General features: G+C 36.7%; 1 protein-coding gene across 3 annotated transcripts in view; it reads right to left on the bottom strand.

Annotated features, from left to right (window-relative positions):
• LOC121870211 (sarcolemmal membrane-associated protein-like) overlaps window positions 1-12,305 on the bottom strand; it is a 130,836-nt gene extending 118,531 nt beyond the window's left edge. For all 3 annotated transcript variants that reach the window (XR_006089677.1, XM_042371984.1, XM_042371986.1), the window contains exons 1-2: window positions 12,199-12,305; window positions 535-1,093 (exon numbers count right to left, since the gene is read on the bottom strand). Coding sequence is in view for 2 of the 3 variants with exons in the window: in XM_042371984.1 (XP_042227918.1) it covers window positions 535-657 (123 nt within the window). In the remaining variant the exon portion in view is untranslated. The remainder of the gene's footprint in view (window positions 1-534; window positions 1,094-12,198) is intronic.
• Window positions 12,306-15,200: the final 2,895 nt, after the last annotated feature.

The raw sequence follows: 15,200 nt of genomic DNA, 5'->3' as shown, positions 1-15,200 counted from the left end.
AATGATTAAACACCCCAAAACTAACCTAACCTAACCCTTCCTACATAGCATTAGGATGTTTAACCAGAAGATGAAATATGCTCGGGTAAACTTCATATTATCCAATTCATGTTTACATAGTTTTATATTTTCCCCCTACAGTACTGATGCAAGGTGGCCAGAACGATGAGTACCTCCACTTCTCCCAGCACTTGTAGACAAAATAAACCCATTTATATCCTTCTGCCACTTCACACATCACCAGCAGATCCATTCCCAATTAACCTCACAACATTGTGACTGATATACTGTACAGTATCAGTAATAACTATGGACATCATCCAAGAAGAAAGCTAAATGATATACTGTAATGCTTCATCATTCCCATTTGAAAATACTGCATACAGCTTGAACACTGGTGCCATTAAAAAGGCTTAAAAAAAAGTACAATACAGCACAACACACAAGTTACCTTCCCTCATTGAGAGGAGGTTAAATACAATCATATTACAGAAAATAAATTTAAGTACGTAAAATGTATGTATGGGTACTTACTGGGAAGGGGTGGGAATTGGGCCGACACTGCAGTATCGCTCGTGCCATCATCTTGGACTCAGTGATAGGGGGGCCGCCCACAGTGGGGGGGACCAGTGTGCGAACACCAACAATGTTCACCATCAACCCTAAGCCACAGGCCAAATAATGACTTGTCCCTGGGGCCTAGTCAATTTACACTAGGCCTTTTTTCCTCCACAACATTGGCACGTCAACTGACGTACTCGTAAGCACACAGTCATATTAGCAAGATTATTATACTGGGCTTTCTCAACACACAGCTGGTTTCAAGTTGTTATGTGAACTATTATACACCATAAAATTTTATTCGTTATCTTGTCACTAAAATATCACTTCAATTCCTTGTTTACCAGTACCACTGATAGGCTTCACAAACTTTTAATTTTGTTAAAACAGTAATAAGGTTCTTCACAAAACTGAGTACAGGTAATTCGCCATTTTCAGTTGGTAGCCCATATGAATGCACCAGGCACTGTACATCAAACAACAGCACCTAACATTGCTTGCTGTTGCTCGTTTGCACTCGTTAGCTGAGAGTCTGAAAAGAGAAAAAAAAAATTCTCTGAGTAAAACTAACATACAAACTATTGTCATGCACGAGTACCCAAAAAAATAATAATAATCCCATTTAGCATGTACTGTACAATAGCTTCTACTATAATTCAAACCTGGACAAGTTATCCCTCCTGGTCATTCAGAATCTACCTCAACTATGCCCCAATAATCAGCAGTTTCATTAAAATCTGTCTGGATCCCTTCTTCACACAAAATAAACCTGTACAATACAATATATAATAACCACGGCTTCCTTTGGTAGCAGGTAGTAGGCAGCTATCAAACAGGGAGGTACTACCGCCTGGGAAGATATTGGAAGCATAATGTGTTATTTAATGGTAGACCCTGCTGCCATATGGCATCACAAAAATTGTGACCAAGTCCCAGGTTGCTGATCTGACTTTCTGCCTCATTTACACAAAATTGCAGGGTCTCAATTGTTTCTCTTACTTTGACAATACAACATACATATATCGTTTCTCACTATTGATATTTTTTTCATTTATTTATTATTATTATTATTTAATATTTGTTTTATTGTTTTTATGCCATTATTATTAGTAGTACAGTAGTAATATATTTTCCCCCCAGGCCCTGAAATGGGTCATTGACCTGTGCCCTGGGGAGTTAATCCCATAAAAAAATTAAAATAAATAAATAAATGAGAAAATTCAAAAGTCATAATGACAAACCTAAATACTGTACAGTACTGCATGGTCGGGGACAAACTGGCTTTGGATTTGTTAAGAAGAGAACAATACTGTACAAATAAAACAATAAAGAAGAAAAGAAATATAACCTACTACAAAATATTAACTTGGTACCTGTACTCAATTTTTTGCATATTAAGAAGTAAACAGTTACAATAATTATACACAGTACAGTACTCTGACAATACTGTACTTAATGCTATGTTATGCCATAATGACAATTAAATATCGATAGATGGACGTTAAAGTATATTTCAAAGTAAACAGAACAAAGAGTAAACATACACTCTACTATATTCAGTCATTCATTTACTTTCATTGCTACCACAGTGTATTATGCTATGATGTTCTCCAGTGATGTACTCGAGATAGACCCCAAGACCACGAACAAGACCATTCATAATTTTAACCCTTCCAGATCACCTAAAAATTACCCCCCCCCCTCCCCCCCAGATGGTTTTGGAGTTATAAAACTTAGGCTGGTTGAGCTGAAGGGTAAAACTTCAGGTGAGCACCTGGGAGGAAAATATTCAAGGGATCCTTAAGCCTCTGGTTCTCCTGGCCATGGTTGAAAATCTCACCCCCTTGCAGTCTTTTGATGCAGGTTGTGAAAGTAACAGGATTTTTTTTTTCATTTTAGCAAACATTGGGTATAGTGTTCCAGACCCAAATTGCACCCTTAAGAAATGCTTCTGCCAACCCACGAGGATAGTGGGAGAAACTTTGATGGGTGATAGGGCCAGTCCACCGTTTACAGTGTGAGATACGGCTAAACAGGAGGGGTCGCAACAGCACAGGAGCGCGTAATGACACAATTTGTGTTGAAAGGCCACGATAGGGCTAAAGCCAAAATTGTGAATGATCCCAACTAATTGCACATCACTGGTGTACCCATTCCGCAACAAGGCCCCTCACCCTTATTATCATACACCAGTAAAATACATAAACTTTTTGTTAACAACATTTCACTTCCAAATTTCATAATGTCTCCAAACTCCCTGAGCAAATTCTGGTCAGCTCTGTCCAAAACCTCTTGCACTTACACAACTCTATATTTTTGTATTATTATTTAATTCTCGGCATCTCAATCATTCCACATATTACTTTCAAGTACATATTTTGTTATTTATGACTTTATCTTCTTTTGTTTGCATCCTGACCAAAAGTTTCATATGTGAGCCAAAGGACTGTGATTGGGTCACGCATCTCTACCACCCACGCATTCCCTCCGCAGCTAGCTGTGATTGGTCTAATGTAACATGACGTGCCCTGCCACCAGAGGGAAGAAGTCACTGACCTAGCCGGGTCAGTCTCATTGTTCTCAGTCTCCGCGTATACAGTTCTCTCTTGTGCCCGCTATTCCCCTCACAACGGCTTCTGCTGGACCCCCACCAACCCAAAAAAACATTGAATTACCTGGACCAAGCCATGGTTGGGGGAGAAAATTAAGCTCATCCTTGACAAAGACACAGTCGAGCATCGGTATGAAGTGTCTAATAACCTTCTGTCGAAAATTATGGAGCGGTATGTCCAGACGTATCACGACAACATCAATGTTAGTCTCGCCAGCAACCCACCACAACCACAGCCAGCCCAAGTCAGTGATAGTGACAGTGAGGATATGGACTTTGAGGGGTTTGTCAGTGAGGCCCTGCAAACCTCTGTGAGTAGTGATAGTGATTCACCGGAGGGCCACTAATCTGCCCCCTGCCTCGGAACCAGCCGCCATCCACGTGTGCCGACCCATCTCTTCTACTAACGTAAGTGTTAAACACCTTTAGGTTTGTAGTTTTTTATTTAGATATTATGTGTGTCAATACCATCATAAAATTATGATATTATTTTTACTACAAGGTACGTATTGCGTCGGAAAAAGTGGAGTTTGGGAGTCGGCCCAGTCTCTATTTCAATTAATCCCATATGTTCTGTTATTTCGTTTACGCGTTTCTCGTTTTACGCGGACCTCCACGGGTTCAATTGACTACATAAATCCAGACTATACTGTTCTTACCCTTTAGATATAATGTCTTTGTTATAATTATGTTGTTAGACTCTGTTGTTACCCCCTCACCCCCATCATCCTCCAGTTGGGGTAACGTGACTATCAGTACGGAGTTGCCACAAGTCGTCTGTGGGGCAAGCAACTGTACCATAAACCTTATCACATGCATATCTGGAAATTTAACACATGATTTTTTAAGGCCAAATTCCCCCACACCTCACCACAAGATTTGTAATTTATGCCTTAAAATAAAAATAAGTGAAAATTCAGAAAAAAGCAGATTACACTCTTTTTTCCTTCCTCCCTCGCTGGTATACAATCTATGCATTGAAATGCACATATTATGGAAGTTCCCACCAAAAAAGAGCAAGAATTAAAGTATCAGCTTCTATTTAATCTTTAACTGGCAAATTCCCACTTAACATAATCTAGATTACTTGTACTGTACAATACAGTACCCTGTACCTGCACATGTTTCCTTGCCACCTGTTTACAAGGCCCTATCCACTTTTTTGTAGGTGGCTTACACATCTTTAGATGCCCATTTCACATTATGAATACTGTACTGGTACTATTTATTCATAACATATTTGAGTTTATTTCAATACAGTATTGTATAATATACAGTATACCTGTACCAGCATTTAATCCAATTACACTAAAATAAAACTTAAATCTTTTGTTGGGTAAAGCCAAACGTAAATGACTACAGTATTTCATAAAAGTCAGCGTTTTACACTTCCTTATTATAAACTCAGGTTCTCTATTGTTCAAAGCTCTGTCTACTTTTGCAATGTCATCTCCCATGAGAAGAGATACTGTTCTGTACTTTATGCAATCAATATTTTGTGAATGTCAGTCAGTATCTACCTGAATTCAATTACTGTATAAGCACTTCTGGAAATTGATATACTGTATTCAAATTTCTAAATGTGCTTAACAAAGTCCAACTAAATGTCAACATTCATTACAACACAACTTTTGTAAGAACTGTGAGCTCCATTCACTAAAATAATTTAGCTACACCATAACCCAGTGACTAGAATACAGTACTGTACAGTACAGTCAAACAACACCAGACACTTTTATCACAGAATACATTAAATGTGCAAATTTTGCACTATGGCAGTGTTAAAGCGATTAAGTTCTTTACAAATAAAATATGACTACAGTACTAATTCATAGTTTGCAAGATGATCAATATAAACTATGTTAATACTGTGCTGTATGCAAGTTTAGACTTTGATGCTTATTGGGAGACTTCTTCACAAAAACTTAATTGTATAATTTATACAAGATTTCAACTAATGAAAAAATGTTTAGTACAGTACATGTAATGTACTAGTAACTCAAATGTTATCTTTGGGCTTACAGAAAGGAATTCCACATTGTCCTTGTGTTTAATCAAATTAAAAAAAACATCTATGAACAATGCCTCACTTTTGCATGAAATGAATCAAAGCTTGATATCGCTGCTAAAATTAAACCTAAAGTGAGTTTTATGAGTTCACTGGAGCACGAGTAACACAAATCTTGCCATGAGCCTAAAAGTGATTTGTCACATTTTTTATTAAAATCTCCATTTTTCTGAGCATTCAATATAGCATAATTTAAGACACTGTACAGTGTCGGTAACAACTCTCTGGGAATAATAAAGACCACTTGCTGGGACGTTTTAAGGTACACCATATCTATCACTCTTCTTTACTAAACACTACTGTATTTTTAATGCAAAAACAGGTGGCACACATTAAACAAAATTTATTCAATCATTTTAACTACGTATTTACGGTACACAAAGCTCGGTGCCAAGTATTCTTCCTGACATAGTAGTCTGAAACAACTGATACATTACGCTCCCCAAGATAATTCCCACAACTGTTGTGTTTTAACTTTTCTTAACCACTTTTGAAAGAATGTGCATGAATAGAAAGGCCTCTAGCCAGCCTGGTAACTCTGAAGTAAGAGTGGTCACACATTTATCCATCATCAGAATTATGCCAAAGATTTTCATAATTAACCTTTCATTTTTTACAGTATTCTACACCAATGTGTGAATTTTGTGAGTGATTAGTTAAACAATGTACCTGCAGCCAAAAATATAAAACCTCTTCCTTTCAAAAATATTTTAATGTCAAGTTTCACAGTCAGAGCCGCGACTTACACAAGAACAACTGTATGTAGACTGTAGACATTATTTTCTAGCTAAGTTAGCTAATTAAGATCAGTTCATATCTGTCATATATGTTTTAACACTATATTTTCACACCTGCCATTTAAGATGTATTTAATGCTTGAACAGGTTAACTACCTATACTGTACAGGGTACTTGTAATTTGGAATACAGTAGTTTGCTCCTGAAGTAACTTCTTTTGTACTTCAAGAAAATCACAAATGATGAGGAATTAAAATTTTATTTTTGTTTTTCCAGTTCTTTTTGTAATACCCTGTATTGGACTTCCATCTGTCACATCAAGCCAACAACCTTTCTGATGCTTGATCTGTTGACAAGCACTTTCCAGCAACCTTTCCATACCTTACTTTACCTAAAATAATATACACCTGTACAGTACAGTAGTCCCCCCATAAAGTATCATTACCCATGAGGTCAATGTTGTTCATGGTTTTGTGAGCAGTGTTAGTCCACTAGTTTCAGAACCATTATTTACTGTACATCAAATTATCTGGTACTGTAAAACTCTCATGCAGACAACGGCCAAAGTTTCAAAATAACCAGAAATTTAAGTTCCATTCCGGTAGATACTTTATAAATACAGTACAGAACACATATGACGATGCACTGTAGAATACAATACAGTACATCTAACCACTTTGTCCTGTATTTCAAACTGTAAAGTTAAAGTAGCAACAAAACTTTTAGGGAGGACTGTACAGTACAGTATACTTCCATCCTATGATAGGTAGGTTAGTTTGGTTCATCACCATCTCTGATAATTCAAATACAGGTACAGTAATTTAGTAGCCACTGGAAGTGTTCAAGTGTTATGGAAAAGGGAGGCATTCGTGTCTATGAAATGGTTATTATGTAAACAATCAAATAAGCATAATAAGAAAATTGCAATTCCTCATCATTAATTGCTGTTTTCTTGAGGAAAAAATGAAATTGTTTTCAATAAAAACTATTCAAAAGATGGTGGTTTATCTGCTAAAGCATTCTAAAGTACTGTACAGTACAGTATTACTTTATCTTATGTGCATTTGTTTATTGGCGAATGTGAAGAAAGTCTCACGGGACTTAACCACAGGTTTTTCTTCTTCACAATTTTAATTAAAATGATTGCTTTAATGGACAGAATCCAAGGAGCGTAGAAATATTTTAATTTACTTAGGAAATAGAAAGAGTGCTCTAACCTCTACACCTCTGACGGGAGTATAAATTAGACTAATCCACTCAAATGTATTGTTCAGTAATTGTAGTAAAAAAAATGCATTCTCAGAAATTGATAAAAGCATCTCTGACTTTACAGGTATCCCCTTATTTATGATAGGGTTCTGTTCCTGAAAATCCTAACATAAATCAAATATCATAAATCGGGACCCTTGTAACATGAGTTTCATTGAGATACATTCCTGGCCTGTCCAACACAGACATGTAAAACAAAAAAATTACAACACTCACCAAACACAAAAAATATGATCCTACACTCATTAAGTGTTAATGTACTCCTCTCATCAATAACGGCTAAGTATCACACTACTCTCACAGTGACCAAAAGGCTAAGCAATGATAATAACAAAAACATTGGTTACATGATCCAGGGCAGGTACAATCACATTAAAAAAAGGTGTGGGACTGTACTGTGCAGGTTGGCCATGAGACGGCGAGTGGATAGGTGACCCCGCACGAAGGATGGGAAAGCAGTTTCTGCATATATTGACCATCTTGGATTTGTCAAGAGAAGGGAAAGATGCAATTCCCCAGTTTCTACATTCCACATCAGCAAGTTTAGCCTCATGATAATTAACTATCGTTAATGCGGAATTTAGCTAGCATAAATCAATCATGGTTGATAAAACTTAATTATCGTTAATGCGGAATATAGTAAAACTGATGATTGTAAATCAGGAGATACCTGTACTGTACTGGGTACTTAGGAAACAGCAAGTAGGCTGCAACCTCCTTACTTTGTGAACTGACAATAACAAAATTATACTTAACTGGGTTGTACAGTACAGTACAGCTCTTCCCCAACTTACGACAGGGTTAGGGACTCAAATCCAGGTCATAAGTCGAAATGGTCGTAAGTCAAAAATGCTTCAATGGTACATAGAAAATCTAAAATGGGTGTCTCTTTTTCTTCTCAGCACCACAAAACTCTCACTTTTAAGCTTACCAGCCATTTTAAAGTGAATTACAAACAAAAATTTTGTCAGTACACAGCGCAATCACTGACGTTGGGACTAAAAAATACGTAATTCGACAATTTTGGTACGACTGGGCGGTCGTAAGTCGAGTAGGTCGTAAGTCGGGGAGGAGCTGTATCTGATACTGCCTGAGCAGGAAAAAGAAAAAACAATAAATGCAGCTAAATTTCAACATATATTTCTCAGTAGTTGGTTGCTACTAACATCCTGCATAATTCAGTAATAGTTTTTGTCAATTTACTTAAGTGCCAAAATAGTGAAAGCCACATCCCACTTGTCATTTCCTAAGCAGAATAAAAAAAAAAAAAATCTAACTGCCAAACTAAATTTAGAATCTATATATGCATTAAATTAGAGCATTGAATGAAAACCCTAAAGAAAAAACCCGAAAGAAGTTCATTAAGTCAGTGTTTATCTAACATTTCTCTGTTACCTTTATCATAATTAGCTGGAAGAATTACAGCATGAAGTATATCTGATCCTTTAAAATTAAGTTGTAATAACAGACTGGTACAAGAACAATGTCTTGTTTTGGGGAACCATCATAATTTGTTTTTCTCCAAATTTTACACAAGATGTTATTAGTTGATATTGTACTCTGGAACATGGATGCAGGTAAACCAGCAACTCTAGAAAATGTTTTAATATATCATAACTTTTTCCTTGCCTCATGAATATCCCCAAAAATGTGAAGAATTTGCTACATTATTTTAGGTTAGGTTAGGTTAGGTAAGGAAAATTCGCTGAGAAGCACTTGTTACCCGCTGAAGTTCCACACATGTCTTCGGGTGAACGGAGCATACAGTAGGCAAAGTCTAACGTACAGTTCAGACAAATCTCACGACGGCCGAGAATTGAATGATTCTCATGAAACCTCACCTAAAGTTGAGCAAAAGACAATGCAACCAGCTTAAGGTATTTATTGTAAGGCGTTTTCGATGCACAGAATAGCTAAAGCGTTAGCTATTCTGCTTGCGCAAAAGCTGCTTTGAAGTTGTGCGCAGGACACATTTAGAGGAAAAAGCTAACGCCTCGATCAGGCATTAGCTTTGTGCAGCGCCCAAGCACTGATGGAGAATATTTTGATTAATATTGAAGAGTTGGAGGCATGTAAGGCAATAAAAAAACTGTGATATAATAATACAAATAATTCTATATACAGTTGTATAATGGATTGGACCGCATTTCTTGCACAAATATGCGAACACCTAGCCGCGAGAGAAGATGAAGTACGGGAGAAATTACCTTTACAACGGGCACGATTTTTTTATTCTTATTTATTGTGGACTGATTGACTTTTTTTCCTTTTTTTGTCTTCCTTCCACAATTTTCTATATATTTTCTTCATTATTTCTTATTTCTTTCCGCATTTTGTCCAAATAACAGTTCTCCTAATTTTATTGTTTTCTGAAGACTGTGTTGTACAAGTTATTCCCAAGATGTGGTACAATGTTATATTCCTTAATGACAGTCCGGAAAAGTTAACACGTTAGCTATTCCGTGCATCTTAAAACGCCTTTAATTTCTAAGCCATCGCAAGAGACATGAGAAACTTTGTCTGTAAGATTAGCCACTGTTTTAATTATGACATGAACTTGGGGAAAAGCTAAATTATGAAAATTGCAAATACCTGTACAACTATTAATCCCCAAACACGAGCTTACTACCCCATTTCCTATACAACTTCTAGGTCGTCCGTGCCTATCCTCCTCCACAATAACTGAGCACAATGGCCAGGTTAGGTTCTTTTAGTTATGCTTTTATCCCCACATTTTCCCTATACAGTACAGTACTGTACCAGGTATTCTATTATTTTGCTCTATCGCCCTACGTAAGAATCAATATAAAGTTCCATGAATGGTCACCATGGAATATTTACCATTTTCTTCATTTTAAGAACGATAAATTATAGACTGTACTAGATTCTCAAAAAATACTACAAAAAGAACCAACCCTCAATATCAGAAGGTAAACATGGTGAACAGAGATGAGCTCTGCAGAGATGGAAAGTTGTAAATACCATAAATATGGAATTACATGACAGGTATTCTTCTCCATTTTTTACTATTTTTCTCAGGGTAAGAAAGCCTTCATCTTCTCCGGTGAATTTTCCTCAAGTTGGTGTTAAGACCAGACCACAATTGTACCACCAATCAAATCATAACTGAAATACCTATGTTTGATTTTAGCAGGAACAAGCCACTGAACACTAGCAATGCTCAATGGTTTGTCAGACTCAATTCATTAATGGTCCCTTGTTAATTTGCTGAGAGTGCATAGTATGTGGCATTAGAAAAAGACCTTGTTCACATCTGGGGGTTCCAGGTTTGTAAAATATAACTACATAATACACTTCCTGTAAAAACAAATTGTGCAAAATTAACAAAACATTAAAGTGGTATCCATAAAATATAGCATTACTAAAAACACCACAAGCATAACTTAAACGTAGTGGAAGCAGGTAGGGCAGTCATACACCAAAAATCCCACTGGATATAGGTACAGCAGCCGTATTGCTGGACTGTATTGTTATTGGTTAGGTTAGGTTATAGGGTACTGTAGGTTTGGTTATAGGGTATGGTAGGTTTGGTTATAGGGTACGGTAGGTTTGGTTATAGGGTACGATAGGTTTGGTTATAGGGTACGATAGGTTTGGTTATAGGGTACGATAGGTTTGGTTATAGGGTACGATAGGTTTGGTTATAGGGTATTTATAGTTTGGTTATAGGGTATGGTAGGTTTGGTTATAGGGTACGGTAGGTTTGGTTATAGGGTATGGTAGGTTTGGTTATAGGGTACGATAGGTTTGGTTATATAGGGTATGGTAGGTTTGGTTATAGGGTACGGTAGGTTTGGTTATAGGGTATGGTAGGTTTGGTTATAGGGTACGATAGGTTTGGTTATAGGGTATGGTAGGTTGGTGGTTATAGGGCACGGTAGGTTTGGTTATAGGGTATGTAGGTTTGGTTATAGGGTACGTAGGTTTGGTATAGGGGTAGGTTTGGTTATAGGGTACGGTAGGTTTGGTTATAGGGTACGATAGGTTTGGTTATAGGGTACGGTAGGTTAGGTTATAGGGTACGGTAGGTTAGGTTATAGGGTACGATAGGTTTGGTTAGGTTAGTCAGAAAGAAGGCCAACTTAGTATCTCTCACTGTATAGTCGGCCCACCACGCATGAGCATTAGGCTGCCGTACCAATAGACATCGACGGTAAAATAGCATTAGTAGGAACATAGCTGGTCACGGCATAATATTTACTACCTGTTTCCTATAAAGAAGAAAAACCCAAACCTAAGTGTTAAGAACATAAGAATGGAGAAAACTGCAGCAGGCCTATTGGTCCATACTAGGCAGTCCCGTTTACACCCAACCCCTATCGCTCATATATCCACCCAACATCCTTCTTCACTTATCCTTGGTAAAATAAACTTCTACATACTACTGTGAACTTGTATAATTTAACAGAACAGCTATAAAATATATCTAAAGATCCTGAGGTAGTTTGGGTCATTTCTTGATGCCCAAAATATAAATGGTTCTCACTCCTGTTTATGGTAGATCATTTTACACTGAGATTTAAAGGGATTTTTTTAACAGATAAACACCCAAGACCAGGTGAGGTAAGTCTGTGTGTGTGTATGTGTGTGTATGTGTGTGTGTGTGTAGAGGAGTAGCCAAGACCCCACACCTATTCATCTCCCTCACTTCTCACTTTATCCCACCTCAAGGCCTTAAAATATACCTATGACAGAAACCAATACCACCCATAAGTCTAGACCATTTCAATATCATCAACTGGCATTAATAAAACATCCCTATAGTCTTTAACCATAAGATAATGATATAGTGAGAAGAAGGGAGTATAAAAACATCCACTTGAGACATCACTATTTTTCCCGTTTTATCGTAACTAATGACCGTATTTATGACCATTAACACCTTCACTATGTACTGTTTTAGTGTATGAAGTCACATAAATGGTTAATACCTGTTTGTGGGGGATGTACTGCCTGATAAGACACGGCAACTCCTCTCCCTAGGGTCCAACAGTCGTTACTCAGCCATCTTGGGATCACTACTGTGGGAAGAGAGACAAATGAGTCGCTATAGTCGAATTCTTTTACATCAAATTTAAATATTTAATGATTGGAAATTATGATTCGTATATAAATATTTTAATGTATTTATACCTGAGTTATTTTATATGTATTGTTTTATTTAAAATTGTACTCATATGAGGTCCCGTCAACATATATTTATGAAAACAAATATGGCGAACCTCACCAGTTTGTGCTTTTAAGATAAAATCAAACCAATAAAGATTATTTTGGTCCCTTTTATTCTTTTTTATGTCAATAGAAGTATAAAATATTTTTAATGTTTAGGAGAGGAAAATAAGTTAGATAAAATTGCTTTGCTTAAATTTACATACTTAATTAAATAAGTAAGGATATGGTAAAAGAACGTTTTCGTAAACTCCATATCAAAGCGACCGTTTAAAATTCCAGTAATGAATCTATATATAATACAGCATTACATTCTTCTGGGAATAATGAATTTTTCACTTTATCACATATATAAACATTTGTTAATTGTTTTATTACACACTTTGCGCGATATTTAAGAGCAAGTGTGCAACATTAAAACTACACAGTGCTACCATAGTGTGCGGTCTACAAAATATCTTTAGTATAACCTCAACTCAACTGACCTAACCTAACTTTACCTAGCTTATCCTATCATAATCTAAACGAACTTAACCTAAATATCCTGTAGGAGGCACTGTGTTTAAGTAAAAATTTTTTTTGTGTTTTATTCTATAGGATACACTTTCCTGATTTCCTACTCTATGTCTGTCCAAAGCCTTTATATGTTGTCCTTTTTACGCAATATCTTCCAAAATCTCTTCTACGTATACAGGATCAACATCATATAATTGAGATTAAATTCCATAACACGGAGCTCCCGGTTTGGAAGTTAGGTAGGGTTAGGTAGGTTAGATTAGGCTAGTACCTTGTAACTAACATCCCTAGAAATTTTGGTGTAATTCCACAACTTCCTTCGGGTGATGCCGTTTCATCCACCTTTACCCATATTATTAACAAAGAAGAAATTAACGATGATCAAACGGCTGATTAAACATGTTCCCGATTTTCTTTCCCTGTTAAAGAAAATATCTGGACGAAAGGCAAAATTGCTACACAGAATATCAATGTCATCCCTAAAATAATAAATTTTCTGTTATATTTCTCTTCGTAGAAAACGTGTAACTATAGTAACATTATGCTTGGAGAGCTTACTGAATTGCTGATTGTTCTTGCCTGGGGAACCATTAACCTATAATAATTAATTTACATGTCGTCGATCAAGATTGGTAGAACTCGAAGTGTAATATTGTAATTAGTTTCCTTTGAATCTAAATTAACGCGAGCATTCAGTACTAGTTGATATTCCATAGAAGATAAAGAGGCTGGGAGGTTATAACATTGGTTTGTTGCAAAGAGTAACATACTGTTTCTAATATGATATTTAATGCTGTAGTTTTTAGGTATTTTATTTTATGTTTTACCATATTTTACATGATTTTGGTTACATCCGATGCTATGCCTTATATTATAATCATTGTGTGGATTTTATTTGCACAGTACTTATTCATAAGTGTTTTTTGGTGCTTTACTTTATCCCCTTCGTCATTGCTCGGCTTTAGCAGATCGGGCGATTGGTCATTTTTCCGTTACACCGTGCGATATTAACAAGTACTGGACACATGCAGACTATGGAAAGTACCTGAACAGGCGTCAGTGTTGGTTAGTTAACATGACAATCTGTTCTAGCATCCTGTCAAGGTAGTGGAGTAACCCACTCGCTGCTGAATGAAGGTGGAACAAACCCTTGGGTGGACTAGCATGTCAAGGTGATGGAGTAAAGCATGAACTGCTTGAATGATGCTGGAGCAATCCTCGTGTGTGTTTGCGTGTTATAACCTAGCCTAGCCTATCCTAACCTAACCCATCCTAACTTAATCTGAGAAAGTCAGGTTAAATTTTATCAATTTTTATCGGATAGGTAATCGGGTTTAATAATAATAATAATAATAATTATTATTATTATTATTATTATTATTATTATTATTATTATTTTTACTATTATTATTACATAATCAAGCATGGAGGTACTACCACGTGGAAAGATATTGAAAGCATAACGTTTTGCCTAATGGTAGACCCTGCTGCCATATGGCATCACACAAATTGTGACCAAGTCCCAGGTTGCTCATCTGACAATCTGCCTCATTTACACACAATTACAGGATCTCAATATTGTTTCTCCTACTTTGACAACACAACATACTGTACATATCAATGGTTTCTCGAAGTTAATTTATTTGTTATTTGTTTATTTGTGTTGCTTTATTATTATTATTATTATTATTATTAGTCAGCATAATATCACCCCCCCCCCCGACCCTTTCCCCGTAACAAAAGAAGACCACTGCGCCATCAAAGTTTTTTTTTCTTTGTGTTTCTTTTCAAGATTGTGGAAGATGGATCGATCACTGACCCCCGGACCTGTGCCGTCAAAGATTTTTTTTTCCAAGATTGCGGGGGATGGATCGATCACTGACCCCCGGACCTGAGCCATCAAAGTTTTTTTTTCTTTGTGTTTCTTTTCAAGATTGTGGAAGATGGATCGATCACTGACCCCCGGACCTGAGCCGTCAAAGATTTTTTTTTCCAAGATTGCTGGGGATGGATCGATCACTGACCCCCGGACCTGAGCCATCAAAGTTTTTTTTTCTTTGTGTTTCTTTTTCAAGATTGCAAAGATGGATCGATCACTGACCCCTCGACCTGGAGCCGCCAAAGATTTTTTTCCAAGATTGCTGGGATGGATCAACACTCTGACCTGAGCCATCAAAGCTTTGTGTTTTTCAAGATTTTCGTGGAAGATGGACTGATCACTGACCCCAGACCTGAGCCGTCAAAGATT

The sequence above is a fragment of the Homarus americanus genome, unplaced genomic scaffold, assembly GCF_018991925.1.
Source record: "Homarus americanus isolate GMGI-L3 unplaced genomic scaffold, GMGI_Hamer_2.0 scaffold38238, whole genome shotgun sequence".
Classification (NCBI taxonomy): domain Eukaryota; kingdom Metazoa; phylum Arthropoda; class Malacostraca; order Decapoda; family Nephropidae; genus Homarus; species Homarus americanus.
Note: the sequence above shows the minus strand (reverse complement) of the source record. Positions and strands in the feature narration are given on the sequence as shown.